Source organism: Maniola hyperantus, chromosome 23 (assembly GCF_902806685.2).
Source record: "Maniola hyperantus chromosome 23, iAphHyp1.2, whole genome shotgun sequence".
Taxonomy (NCBI): domain Eukaryota; kingdom Metazoa; phylum Arthropoda; class Insecta; order Lepidoptera; family Nymphalidae; genus Maniola; species Maniola hyperantus.
In genome coordinates this window covers 1,415,652-1,430,836 of record NC_048558.1, presented here as the reverse complement: position 1 = coordinate 1,430,836, position 15,185 = coordinate 1,415,652, and the positions used below count along the sequence as shown (strand labels likewise).

The window sequence follows — 15,185 nt, the reverse complement described above, 5'->3', positions numbered from 1 at the left end:
ATTTTTATGCATCATAGTTTTTGAATTATCGTGCAAAATGTCGAAAAAATACGACTGTAGTACGGAACCCTCAATGCGCGAGCCTGACTCGCACTTGGCCGGTTTTTTTAGACAAAATGGCGGATGACGCGGGCCCATGCTCCAGCGAGAAGGACGTCGGCAAGAACTGCGACGATGGCTTCATTTGCAAGACGGGTTGGGACGGTCCCAACTACGGCATCACCAACTTTGACAACATCGGGTACGCCATGCTCACTGTCTTCCAGTGCATCACCTTGGAAGGCTGGACTGATATTATGTACGCTGTAAGGACAAATACATAATTATTATTAACTAGCTTATGCTCGCGAGTTCGTCCGCGTGGACTACAAAATTTCAAACCCCTATTTCACCCCCTTAGGAGTTGAATTTTAAAAAATCCTTTCTTAGCGGATGCCTACGTCATAATAGCTATCTGCATGCCGAATTTCAGCCCGATCCGTCCAGTAGTTTGAACTGTGCGTTGATAGATCAGTCAGTCAGTCAGTCAGTCAGTCAGTCAGTCAGTCACCTTTTCCTTTTATATATATAGACTAGCTGTATTATTAACTAGCTGCCCTGGCGAACTTCGTTCCGCCTAACAGTCGATTCAAATTTTTAAATTTTTCTCTCCGTAAGAACCATCCTCGTACTTCAAGAAATATTGTGAAATAAGAATTAGCGAAATCGGTTCAGCTGTTCTCGAGATTTGCGATGAGCAACACATTTAGTGATTCATTTTTATATTGTAGACTAGCTGCCCTGGCGAACTTCGTACCGCCTACCGCCTAACAGTCGATTCAAATTTTTTAAATTTTTCTCTCCGTAAGAACCATCCTCGTACTTCAAGGAATATTATGAAAAAAGAATTAGCGAAATCGGTTCAGCTGTTCTCGAGATTTGCGATCAGCAACACATTTAGTGATTCATTTTTATATTGTAGACTAGCTGCCCTGGCGAACTTCGTACCGCCTACCGCCTAACAGTCGATTCAAATTTTTTTAAATTTTTCTCTCCGTAAGAACCATCCTCGTACTTCAAGGAATATTATGAAAAAAGAATTAGCGAAATCGGTTCAGCTGTTCTCGAGATTTGCGATCAGCAACACATTTAGTGATTCATTTTTATATTGTAGACTAGCTGCCCTGGCGAACTTCGTACCGCCTACCGCCTAACAGTCGATTCAAATTTTTTTAAATTTTTCTCTCCGTAAGAACCATCCTCGTACTTCAAGGAATATTATGAAAAAAGAATTAGCGAAATCGGTTCAGCTGTTCTCGAGATTTGCGATCAGCAACACATTTAGCGATTCATTTTTATATTATAGACTAGCTGCCCAGGCGAACTTCGTACCGCCTAACAGTCGATTCAAATTTTTTAAATTTTTCTCTCGCTAAGAACCATCCTCGTACTTCAAGGAATACTATAAAAAAAGAATTAGCGAAATCGGTTCAGCTGTTCTCGAGATTTTCGATCAGCAACACATTAAGCGACCCATTTTTATATAATAGATTCATCACCAACATCATCAGTACCATTATCAACCAACTAGCTGATGCCCGCGACTTCGTTCGCGTGGAATTAGTTTTTTTAAAAATCACGTGAAAACTATTTGATTTGTCGGGATAAAAAGCCTATGTCACTCTCCAGGTCTTTATCTATACCCATGCAAAAAATCAGGTCAATCCGTTGCACCGTTGCGACGTGATTGAAGGACAAACCAACAAACCAACAAAAACAAACCAACAAACAAACACACTTTCGCATTTTTAATAAGGGTACTGATAAGGGTACTGATAATGCCTGCGGCTTTGCCCGCGTAGATTTAGGTTTTGAGGGTTGCGTATCCATAGGTTAAAACGGAGCCCTACGTCATGACAGATACATACACTTTCGTATTATATAATATTTAGTTTGGAGTTATCCCCAGAAAACCCTCTGATAATTATCATTATATTTCAAGATCCTTGGATATTGTGAATATATGCCGTGTACGTACGCGGCAGAAAATAATGTACATCGACCTTTAGAATGAGATTTCGGCTTTGTAGAGTGTTGTCTCTGTCACTCATACCAATGTGACGTTTTGTCGGTCTCAACGACAGAGACAATGCTCAACAAAACCACTATCTCTTTCTAAAGGACGATGTACATTATTTTCTGCCGCGTATCTGAATCCAGAAGTCGTGGGCATCAGCTAGTAATAATAATAATACTCCAAACCAGGCATCTTCTAGGCAAGCGCGCTCCATATTAGTTTGCATCATCACTTGCCACCAGGTCTGATTGCAGCCAAGCGTCTATACTTAAATTAAAAAATTAAATCTGAAGATTGTTTGTTTGTCATTACAGATAGCAGATGTAAAAGGCAACACCTGGGTGTGGATATATTTCATCTCGCTGGTCATATTTGGGAACTTTTTCGTGATGAATCTTATTCTTGGTGTGTTATCCGGGTAAGTTTTATTAATCACTAGCTTATACCCGTGACATAGTCGCGTGGACTAACAGTCAACATCCCCTATTTTATCCCTTTAGTTCCTCCCTTCTCCATTCGGCGGTGTTCCCACTAGATTACAACCTGGGGTTATTCAAGGGGCGGACCAACAAATTCCTGAAAGGCCGGCAACGCAAAGCTAAATTAGCAATAATTAGCAAGATAGCAATAGAAGCAAATTTTCATGGGCGGCGGTAATCACTTAACATCAGGTGACCCGCCAGCTCATTTGCTGGCTATTTTTATTAAAAAAAAATTCTTAGCGTATAAATCCTTTCTTAGTCATAATAGCTATTTGCATGGCAAACGCCCCGATTCATCCAGGTGTTTGAGTCCAGTATTTTGGGATAGGCAACACAATACATTGATTCGCGGGTCTAATTATTATAAATGCGAATCTGACAAAAAATTTAAGTTATCACTTTTTTATTTCAAAGAGAGTTCTCTAAAGAAAGAGAGAAAGCGAAGAATCGAGGAGATTTCCAGAAGTCAAGAGAGAGGCAGCAGTTTGAAGAGGATCTCAAAGGTTACCTGAACTGGATCACTGTGGCTGAGGAGTTGGATTTGGAGAACGATCAAGGGCAGAAGGAAGAAGATCAGGATTCTCAAGGTAGGTAATGATGATGATGATGATGATGATGATGATGATGATGATGATGATGATGATGATGATGATGATGATGATGATGATGATGATGATGATGATGATGATGATGATGATGATGATGATGATGATGATGATGATGATGATGATGATGATGATGATGATGATGATGATGATGATGATGATGATGATGATGATGATGATGATGATGATGATGATGTTGATGATGATGATGATGTTGATGATCATGATGAAGATGATGATGATGATGAGTAATGATATTAAGTTTACTTTGTGGTTTAACGACATATTGTATTGTATAAAACGGGTACATTCCACGAACATGTCTACCACGCTAGCCAAGTGCGGTTCTCTAGTGACTTTTGTTATTTTTTAGGCAACAAAAAGGAACGCAGAAGCAACGATGGATCTCAAAGCAACATGAACGGCAATGGAGACCCACCATCGAATACAACTTGCAAGATGTACTGTCGGAGATTTGATAAAGTAAGCAGAAAACCCTCTTTTTGCGGTTCCATACCTCAAAAGGAAAAAAGGAATCCTTATAGGATCACTTTGTTGTCTGTCTGTCTGTCTGTCTGTCTGTCTGTCTGTCTGTCTGTCTGTCAAGAAACCTACAGGGTACTTCCCGTTGACCTACAATCATGAAATTTGGTAGGTAGGTGGGTCTTATAGCTGGTGTTAGGGAAAAAATCTGAAAACCGTGAATTTGTGGCTATATCACACAAAAAAAATTGTGGTCATTAACTAATAATTAGTATTTTCATATTTCGAAGTAAGATAACTATATCAAGTGGGATATCATATGAAAGGTCTTCACCTGTAGATACATTCTAAAACAGATTTTTATTTATTTTTATGTATCATAGTTTTTGAATTATAGTGCAGTGTCGAAAAAATACGACTGTAGTACGGAACCCTCATTGCGCGAGCCTGACTTGCACTTGGCCGGTTTTTTTTAGGGTTCCGTACCTCGAAAAGAAAAAAGAAACCCTTATAGGATCACTTTGTTGTCTGTTTGTCTGTCTGTAGTATGTGTCAAGACTCAAGACCCGTCAGGGGAATGAAGACCTATAGGGTAGTTCCCGTTGATCTAGTAGATATCATGAAAGGCAGGACGCAATGCAAATAACCCCTTTACAAGTAGGTAAAGGGGAAGTCCGAAAACCGTAAATTTGTGGTTACGTCACAAAAAAACAGTGTTATTAATAATCTATATATATAAAATTCAAAGTCCTGACTGACTGACTGACTGACATAGATATCAACGCACAGCCTAAACCGCTGGTCCTAAAGACATGGAATTAGGAGGGTCTACTCTTTGTGAAGAGTAGGTATCCACTAAGAAAGGATTTTTCGAAATTCCACCCCTAAGTGGGTTAAATGGGGGATGGAAGTTTGTATAAAAGTCGGTCATTTTTCAAGTTATTTGCATGAAAATTGGTATTTGGCTTCTGGGTCTGAAGCAGAACAAATGAAGAAATACGTGTTTCAGGATTTTTGGAAAATTTTCCCATAATGGTGGTAAAATAGGGGATGTAAGTTTGTATGGGAAAGTTTTAATTATTGATATTATTAACTTGAAATTTGGAACGTAGGTTTTTTCTTGAGGTTAGGTGTCAGCTAAGAAACGACTATGAGACAATCTCCCCCTAAAGGGATGAAATGGGGGTTGGAAGGTTATATGTGTTATTCGGTGCTGTTCAGGGTGCGCGTCCTGATGTTATAATGTTTTTTTCTGAAAAAAAAAATGCCATTTGTTTCCTGTAGGCCACGCGGGCGAAGCCGCGAGCAGAAGCTAGTTTTAAATAAGACGCTCTGACTACTAAGCTACGGCTTACCCATACAAAAAATCACGTCGACCCGTTTTGCTCCGTTGCGACGTGATTGACTGTGATGACCAACAAATACACACACTTTCGCATTTATAATATTACGGGTACTTTTAAACAAAAAAAAAATTTTTTTTCAGGTAAATCGTCGCATGCGCAGGGCTTGTAGAAAAGCCGTGAAATCACAAACCTTCTACTGGGCCATCATTGTGCTCGTCTTCCTGAACACATTGGTTCTGGCGACGGAACATCACGGGTATGTCTTATGTTTGGGAGATAACAGGTAATCATCATCATCATCATGATCAACCCATCACCGGCTCACTACAGAGCGCGGGTCTCCTCTCAGAGTGAGAAGGGTTTTGGCCATAGTCTACCACGCTGGCCATGTGCGGATTGGTAGACTTCACACACGTTTGAGAACATTATGGAGAACTCTTAGGCATGCAGGTTTCCTCACGATGTTTTCTTTCACCGTTAAAGCAAGTGATATTTAATTAATTAAAACGCACATAATTCCGAAAAGTTAGAGGTGCGTGCCCGGGATCGAACCCCCGACCTCCGATTAGAATGCGGACGTCCTAACCACTAGGCTATCACTGCTTCAGGTTAGTTACAGGTCATAAAGGTGTAAAAAATCTTACGTCTAATTTTTTTAAATATTTTCTTGGGAATAAGTATTTCTAATATTATACATTATCGGATTATATTGGGACGGACTTGTACTATACATTATTTATCTGTCAATAATGCGAGAGTTTTATAAATATAGAATAGATAATTTATACACTCTTATTATATATATACTAGCTCTTGCCACTCATGATGGCTAGAGACCTGATGGATTGACGCTGGTTCCCTGGGAACGGGGACGGGCGCTAATGTGGGACGCAACTTGCGTTGACACATTGGCCCCGTGTCATATCAGGAAGACAGCATCAAGACCGGGAGCCGCAGCAGAAACAGCTGAAAACGGCAAGCGGCGCAAGAATGCCTCTCTTATAGAGAGTTACATTTTTGTGCCGTTTGCCGTGGAGACCCTGGGGCCATGGAGTCTTAGTGCAAAAAATTTTTTACGAGACATTTCACCGCGATTCCTCATCCTCACCTCATCTGGTGACAAAAGGGCTGGCTCATTTTTTGCGCAACGGATCAGCCTGGCTGTCCAGCGCGGAAATGCAGCCAGTATTCTTGGCACCATTCCACGCGGTCATGATTTATATAGTAATTAGATAAGGCTAGCTTTAAGATTTATACACTTGCCACATTCGGTGTTTAGTTTTATTTATTTTTGTTTTGTTTTTGCAGACAACATGAATGGCTTGAAGTGTTCCAGAACTACGCCAATTATTTATTTGTGGTTCTGTTCACAATGGAGATGTTGGTGAAGATGTACGCACTGGGATTCCAAGTAAGCTCTTCAAATTGGATATTCTAGAACATTCTAGAAACCGTTATGATAATGTCCAGTCGATTCAAATATCGATTTAAACACGATTCATAAGATGAAGATCCAAGAACTTATTAACTAAAGCGGATTACGATTGATAGGAGTGTGGACATTTTTGTTGGAACCTTTATCTACACACATGCAAGAAATCACGTCAATCCGTTGCACCGTTGCGACGTGATTGAAGGACAAACCAACAAACCAAGAGACCAACAAACAAACACACTTTCGCATTAATAATAAAGGTATTGATGACATCTGAGGAACTCTCACAACCCTATAGTGAAACATTTATATCGCAGCTTGAAATCGTTTTCAGGGCTACTTCGTCTCCTTATTCAACCGTTTCGACTGCTTCGTAATGTTCTGTTCCATCGTGGAGCTGGCCCTCACCTGCTTCGGCACCATCCCACAGCTGGGCATCTCCGTGCTTCGCTGCGTACGGCTCTTGAGGGTCTTCAAGGTTACCAAGTAAGTTTTTCCTTTGATAAATAATCTTTATCTACCGTCTGGTTCTAATTCCTTACCAATTGATTTTTCTTAGGTTTACGCTTGATTACAAAGAAACTTCTTTCTTGATTCTTTGATTTGGTATCTCTTCCAATTTTTCTAATTTGCAGAAACTTTGTAAAAAAATTGGTGTAATTTAGTTTATGTGTCAAAAAACTAAATTTCAGCACGCAAATTCAGACAGAAAAAATGTCGGAAATAATTAATGACAATGTATTGGATATCAGCTCAGAAGGTCAAATCCCAAATCCCTTCTATTTCCCCTTCTCTTCTATAAGTTGTCAAATGTAACTTAATAATGATAGATATATCCATACTAATATTATAAATGCAAAAGTGGGTCTGTCTGTCTGTCTGTCTGTCTGCTAGCTTTTCACGGCTCAACCGTTCAACCGATTTTGACGAAATTTGGTACACAGGTAGCTTGCAACCCGGGGAAGGACATAGGCTATTTTTTATCCCGGAAAATTTGAGAGTTCCCACAGGATTTTTAAAAACCTAAATCCACGCGTACGAAGTCGGGGGCATCAGCTATCTAAATATATAAAATGAAAAGGTGACTGACTGACTGACTGACTGACTGACTGACTGACTGACTGACTGACTGACTGATCTATCAACGCACAGCTCAAACTACTGGACCGATCGGGCTGAAATTAGGCATGCAGATAGGTATTATGACGTAGGCATCCGCTAAGAAAGGATTTTCGAAAATTCAACCCCTAAGGGGGTGAAATAGGAGTTTGAAATTTGTGTAGCCCACGCGGACGAAGTCGCGAGCATTAGCTAGTTAACTATAAATTATCTCTTTATTTTGTTTTTCAGGTACTGGCGCTCGCTCTCCAACTTAGTTGCGTCTCTTCTCAACTCTATCCAGTCCATCTTTTCTCTCCTTCTCCTGCTGTTCCTCTTCATCGTGATCTTTGCGCTGCTGGGCATGCAGGTGTTCGGAGGGAGATTTGATTACGACCCCGTGGAGCAGAAAGAGAGGCACAACTTTGACTCTTTCTGGCAGGCCGTGCTTACCATGTTCCAGGTTTGATTTTCCTTCTTCTTCATCTTCTACTTTGTAGCTATTGATGTCGCTAGGAACTGCTTGGTCAAGCCAAGGTCATTCAACCGGTCAAGTGCGAGTCGAAATCACATACGAGGGGTTCCGTACCATCGTACAAGAAATCTAGCACTTTTAGGGTTCCGTATTTTATTTTTTATTTTATTTTATTCAGATACAAGTTAGCCCTTGACTGCAATCTCACCTGATGGTAAGTGATGATGCAGTCTAAGATGATAGCGGGCTAACCTGGAAGGGGTATGGCAGTTTTTATTAAACCCATACCCCTTTGGTTTCTACATGGCATCGTACCGGAACGCTAAATCGCTTGGCGGCACGGCTTTGCCGGTAGGGTGGTAACTAGCCACGGCTGAAGCCTCCCACCAGACCATACCAGATATTTAGAAATTATAAAATTCCAAACCCCTGCCAGGAATCGAACCCGGGACCTCCCACTATTAAGACCACAGCGCCAGGGAGGTCGTCAAAAGGAAAAAGGAACCCTTATAGGATCACTTCGTTCTCTGTCTGAGCGTCTGTCGTGACTCGTGACGTATTTTGCCGAAGTTGAGTCAGATACCACTCTTTGGTCGATCAATAAGACTATCCTGTTGCAGATCCTGACGGGCGAGGACTGGAACGTGGTGATGTACCACGGCATCAACGCCTACGGCGGCGCAGGCTCGCCCGGCATGCTCGCCTCCATCTATTTCATCGTCATCTTCATCTGCGGCAACTGTATCCTTTACCAAAGTCAAAGTCAAAGTCAAAGTCAAATGATTTATTCAAAATCTAAATATATAAAAGGAAAAGGTGACTGACTGACTGACTGACTGACTGACTGACTGACTGATCTATCAACGCACAGCTCAAACTACTGGACGGATTGGGCTGAAATTTGGCATGCAGATAGCTATTATGACGTAGGCATCCGCTAAGAAAGGATTTTTGAAAATTCAGCTCCTAAGGGGGTGAAATAGGGGTTTGAAATTTGCGTAGTCCACGCGGACGAAGTCGCGAGCATAAGCTAGTAGGTAATAAATGCAAATGCATCAATGGCCTTCCGGCTTTCTTCATCATCATCATCAACCGATAGATGTCCACTGCTCGACATAGGTCTCTTGTAGGGACTTCCACACGCCACGGCCTTGCGCCACCTGAATGCAGCGAAGTCGCCATTCCAGCACCTTGAGACCCCAACATTTTTTTTATATTTTTTAATAAAAATATTAGCCATGTTAAATGACTAATATTCCCCTTTCCTCTCCAACTAAGCGTCAAGCTTGTGCTAGGAGTAGGTACGACAATAGTGCAACGGGCGGGGTTTGAACCGGTCGACCTTTCGGTTTTCAGTCCACTCCTTTACCCGTTGAGCTATTGAGGCTAATAAAGTAAAGCATTCTTCCCTGTACCAAGCCAACGTTTTACGATTTTGTTTTCATGCAAAACCTTGTATATGCGTACTCTTGAGGTTGAATTCTGTGTGGTATATCCACAAAAATCACATCAATCCGTTGCTCCGCTACGACTAATGAAGGACAAATCAACAAACAAACGCACCTTCGTATTTATAATATGAGTAGTGATAAGCGAATAGTGCCTGTTTAATAAAGCGGAGCGAAGCGGAGACGGTACCTATAAAGATAGAAATAAATTATCCTTAAAATATAACAGATATTCTTCTAAACGTGTTCTTGGCTATCGCTGTAGACAACTTGGGGGATGCGGAGGAAATGGACGCTCAGCAAATTGTCAAAGACAAGGAGGTAAGTTACCTATGAAATTCCTTGATAACGATTTGTTATCAAAGATTCAAGACCTTCACAATATTAAAACTCTATCATACATAGGTATTATAAATCTTGTATAATAAAAAACATGAAATATGCTTTTTTCAGGAGCATACTTTTAATAAATTTTTTAAATTTGTGTAAAGGCAAGTCAAACAATGGTACTGATTCTGAGCACAACCTAATTTTAGAGTATTCGCATCCTCTTCTTACTAATGTAATATGAAAAGGACAGACGCAGTTTGACAGTTTTAAATTTAATTTTTAGATGGTAAAACTCGTGATTTTAGCGTAAATTCGCGAGCCTACTGTTTAAATTTGTAGCTTGCATTAAAATTTAAAGTCTTTAAATGTAAATTTCATTTGCTGTCCCTTTTTAGCATTGTTAAAAAGAAAAGGATGCAGATACTCTAAATTTAGGTTAGAGAAAGACAACGGAATCTGTGCCAATGGCACAGAATTCGAGTGTGGAATTTTATTATAAGAGGACTTGTAATGTTTAGAGATTATAAATTATTTAGTAAGTAGGCCCTACTAACTTGCTGGGGTATTCTTAGAAAACTATAATCCTCCTAATATATAAAACACAATAAAAATTCTACCTATGTCCGTTATAGACTTTAAAACCATCCAAACGATGTGCCTGTTTCATTAGTAAGGCAATAATGCAAAGATAATTTAGGACAAAAAAAGAAACAAAGCATTATGTACCTATATTATTTTTGGCGTAGGAGCACACGCTGCCGGGTATACGCTAGTTCTTCTTGTAATGTTGTGATAACAGTAACACTTAACGTTCAGCAATTTGTAGGGAGCTGATAACCCTGAAGCAGGAAACCCTCAGTTAGATGAAGAAAGAGGAGAAACTGATGATGAATATGTCAACGAGGAAGAAGGATATTCTAGTGAAGGGTACGATCTATTTTGTCGGTACTTTTAGGAAATAAAATAATAATTTATTTTTAATGGCATACCAGTTTTGTGAAAAACTTGATGCTTAGCGTACGATGACAACCTAGTTAATTGAAAAACAGACTTATACAGGGTGTAATCAGAATGCTAGCGAAAACTTAGCGTTATTGTTATACTAGCTAAACACAATCCAATACCACATTTGCCTCATTTTGGTAGTTTTAGTAATGTAGTATTTTTCAATCCTGCAATGTATCGCGTGCAAAACTGGGGTCAATGGCCCATCTACGACGCAGCATTGACTCTGAGTGGCCTACTTACGCAACGTTAGTTGACCTCTAGCGTTAATCAGATGTTTTATTTGCAATATATCGTTAACTTTTATAAAATATAGGATATTTTTTCGCGTTTTTTCTTATAGTAATCATCAGTACTATACCTGTCTTCGTTTTTGTTAGCGTTCTGTACACCTGTATTACACGATAGGTTTTGCAGTCAGTTTTGCTCTAGCCAATGTTGTGACTGATAGATAACCTTCAAGGGTGGCGGTGTGATTCAGTGATCATCACTGACTGAAAGCCATCAAGCTCATTTGCCATTTATTTTGATCTAGCTGATGCCCGCGACTTCGTCCGCGTGGATTTACATTTTGTCAAAATCCCGCGGGAACTCTTTGATTTTCCGGGATAAAAAGTATCCAGGGTATAATCTATCTCCATTCCAAATTTTATCCAAATCCGTTCAGCCGTTTTTGCGTGATTGAGTAACAAACATCCAAACATCCACAATTTCACATTTATAATATTATTAGGATTAGGATTAGGATTAGGATTCATTGAAGGTTTTCTACAAAAAACTATTCCTATAGCACTAATGTCAAAGGAGTTTGATGTTTCATTTAGTGACAGTGGCTGTGTTAGCTAAAGAGTTAACAAATCAGGTATAATTCTTTTAATGCGTTAATGAGTGATGATTTGGATGACAAAAACCGTGGCTCTATCGCGGTTGTTTGATAGCTACAATGTCACGATCGCAATCATCTCTGATTGGTTAATGCTCGCTCACTATTGGCTACAATGCATTGTTGCAACAAGAATCGCACAAATTCAGCCAATCAGAACAATTGAGATTGTAATAATGATTGATGCAGGTTTTAGACAATCGCCCTGCTGGATAACTCTGTGCTACTTATTATTATTTATCATAGTATACCTGTTTAAAATAATTTAATGTTATTGATTTTACGCAGCCAGAAGTATAAAGCTTATAAAAGAGTGGCAAGGTAATTTAGATTTTGTATTTTTCTTACTGCATCTATGTAAGTGATTATAATTTGAATATTTTTTGTGACTACCTACTTTACCCCCTTAGGGGTTGAATTTTCAAAAATCCTCAGGTAAGACATCCGATAAATATCGGATGTCTACGTCTAATAGCTATCTGCATGCAAAATTTCAGCCCGATCCGCCCAGTATCATAAGTCTATGCTGTGCGTAGATAGATCAGTCAGTCACCTTTTCGTTTTATATATTTAGCTGCGCCTGTCGCATGAATACAGACCATTGACTCGTACTTCACTTCCTTGTTTTTTCTAATACGGTAACCACAAATTCACGGTTCTCAGATTTTCCTCCTTATAAGACCTACCTGCCTGCCAAATTTCATGATTCTATGTCAACGGGAACTACCCTTTAGGTTTCTTGACAGACACGTCAGAAAACGAAGTGGTCCTATAAGGGTTTTTGTTCTTTTTGAGGTACGGAACCCTAATCAGGCATTAGGATAGTATTCATTTTGGGTAAACCACGATTTTCCAACGTTTGGTCTACTTATGGCAATTACGCACTACACTTCCGTCATCCGAGGTCTATCCGTCATCCGTGAGAATACCAGCGATTAATTATCTACGACATACGACATATGTCATAAACTACCATACAAAACAAAAAGGAACGTATTTCCACGGACTCTGACCGGATGAGTTTGATGCGTAACCGCCGTTAGAGTTTACATTGACATGAAACTGACTGTCTGTTAATTTGACAGTTATTAAAGTTAACAATCTTATCCTTTCAATTACACACAGATCTGATCACGAGTACGAGGAAACGGGTTCTGAAGAAGAAGCGGATCAGCAAGATGAGGAGGACAATATCAATAACGTACTGGTTACTACTGACAAGAAAGAGAATGGTAAGGGCAAAGAAAGAAGGGAATGGAAAGAAGGTAATGGCAAAGTGTCGCTATTGAATGGCATAAACAGTCGCTTCAGTACTGAGTGAACATACAGAAGACGCGGGTTCGATTAGAATAGAATAGAATATGTTTTTATTCATGTAAACTTTTTACAAGTGCTTATGAATAGTCAGGTAGTTTTAATTTAATTTACGCCTGGTTCGGAATGCCGTTCCTACCGAGAAGAACCAGCAAGAAACTCGGCGGTTGCTCTTTTTAATTTTTCAATTTACAATGTTATTATACCGTACTATATAAGCCATTGCATCCCCGTGCATTGCTGGAGCGAGCGATTCCTGACGGACGTCCGCAATTTTTGATATATATTTAGAAATGGTAAGGACGTTCAACTGACGATTACAATATACCTAAAATTCTGGCAGATTTCATGATCATCATGAGTAACTCATTGCCGGCTCACTACTGAGAACGGGTCTCCTCTCAGAATGAGAAGGGTTTGGCCCTAGTCTACCACGCTGGCCAAGTGCGGATTGGCAGATTTCACAATTTGAGATCATATAAATCCGAAAAAAAGGGCGTTTGTGCACTCATCCGTAAAAATACGTATCGAATGAGTACGTATTTGTATGACGGCCACTTCGAAGAATCATGGATACGAACCGTATACGGATGAGTGCACAAACGCCCTCTATAGTATATTCGTATACATGCGAAAGTGTATTTGTTTGTCCTTCAATCAAGTCGCAACGGATTGACGTGATTTTGGCATGGGTATAGTTAGAAACCGGGACAGTGGCATACGCTATTTTTAACCAACTTCAAAAAAAGGAGGAGGTTATCAATTCGACTGTATGTTTTTTTTTGTATGTTTGTTACGCGATTACGCCGTCAATTATGAACCGATTTTGAATATTCTTTTTTTGTTTTGTAGGACATACTTCAGAGGTGGTCCCATTTTAATTTAATAAAGATTTGATGAATATCTTCGGAGATGGAGAACGGAACTCCTCAACTCAATATATCATGTACACAAGAGTTATTGTAGTTCTATAGTAATATTTTTTGGAGTCGGTGCCAATGAGGTGCCAATGTGGAGTCACAAAACAATATGAAGAGTAGGTAGATGGTTCGTGAGGCTAATTGGCACCGGCTCCAAAAAATATTACTATAGAACTACAATAACTCTTGTGTACGTAATATATTGAGTAATAAATTAAATTATTTTTTACTTTTTAGTGTTTGTAGTTATTAAAGTCGGTTTTTATTATTTTGAAATTTTTTTTTTTACTCCGGAAATCAACAAGTTCTCACAGGATTTTTAAATACCTAAATCCACGCGAACGAAGTCACAGGCATCGTCTAGTTATATTTTATATTTAATTGCAGGTGATATTAAAATAGAAGATTCCTCAACAACCAAGGTGTCCGCTCGACCTCGAAGGTTATCAGAGATAGAGATCAAATCCGATGAGAAGCCTATACCGGATGGAAGCAGCTTCTTCGTATTTTCAAAAACTAACTGGTAAGTAGTGCACAAGGAAAAATTAACTTATAGTACTACCACTTTGCGTCGCCTGAATCCAGCGGCTCCCTGCGACTCGTCTGATGTCGTCCGTCCCTGTAGGGGGGGGTCCCTCTTCCAACACTGCGTCTTCCGGTGCGAGATTGCCTTCCAGCACCTTGAGACCCCAACGTCTATCGGTTTTACGAACTGTACCTACTGTTTGCGAGGTAACCATCCAAAAAGTCTGGTAAAAAGCTTTAAAACCTTTATATTTTTCAGGTTCCGTGTTACCTGTTACAAGACTCAAAACCACTCCTGGTTCAGGAACATGATCCTCCTGTGTATCCTGGCTTCTTCTATCATGTTGGCAATGGAGGACCCAGTTGGAAGGAAGGAGAGTGAAGACATGACTGAGGTGATTCCTGATTTAAAAAAATATATTAATAGAGATCACCCGCTGATTGCCACTTCGTAAATATCAACATCTGCATCACCAGAGGAACTGCCAATGCGTTGCCGGCTTTCAAGGAACCAGGTGATACCCGCGATTTCATCCATGTACCTAAAATTCAGTTTTTTTAATTCCGTGAAAAGTCTTTGATTTTACGAGCTACAAAATTGTTTATTTATATCTGTTGTCCAGCGTGTTTTCTTTGTACTAAATTTCGTTAAAATTAGTCAAGCGGATGAACAGTGAAAGGTTACAAACAGACAAAAAGACACACTTCCGTATTTATTATATTGGGTATGGATTATTGATCCATCCTTTGAATAGCCCCATATTGTAGTTTTGTTAGCTA

At 39.6% G+C, this 15,185-nt stretch overlaps 1 protein-coding gene across 1 annotated transcript in view; it reads left to right on the top strand.

Annotated features, from left to right (window-relative positions):
• LOC117993314 (muscle calcium channel subunit alpha-1-like) overlaps window positions 1-15,185 on the top strand; it is a 63,534-nt gene that overhangs the window by 21,545 nt on the left and 26,804 nt on the right. The window contains exons 8-22 of the mRNA XM_069506686.1: window positions 112-305; window positions 2,371-2,474; window positions 2,953-3,125; window positions 3,517-3,626; window positions 5,113-5,228; window positions 6,281-6,383; window positions 6,742-6,893; window positions 7,758-7,968; window positions 8,601-8,721; window positions 9,658-9,749; window positions 10,585-10,685; window positions 11,935-11,967; window positions 12,772-12,878; window positions 14,268-14,403; window positions 14,665-14,800. Coding sequence (XP_069362787.1) covers window positions 112-305; window positions 2,371-2,474; window positions 2,953-3,125; window positions 3,517-3,626; window positions 5,113-5,228; window positions 6,281-6,383; window positions 6,742-6,893; window positions 7,758-7,968; window positions 8,601-8,721; window positions 9,658-9,749; window positions 10,585-10,685; window positions 11,935-11,967; window positions 12,772-12,878; window positions 14,268-14,403; window positions 14,665-14,800 — 1,889 coding nt within the window. The remainder of the gene's footprint in view (window positions 1-111; window positions 306-2,370; window positions 2,475-2,952; window positions 3,126-3,516; window positions 3,627-5,112; window positions 5,229-6,280; window positions 6,384-6,741; window positions 6,894-7,757; window positions 7,969-8,600; window positions 8,722-9,657; window positions 9,750-10,584; window positions 10,686-11,934; window positions 11,968-12,771; window positions 12,879-14,267; window positions 14,404-14,664; window positions 14,801-15,185) is intronic.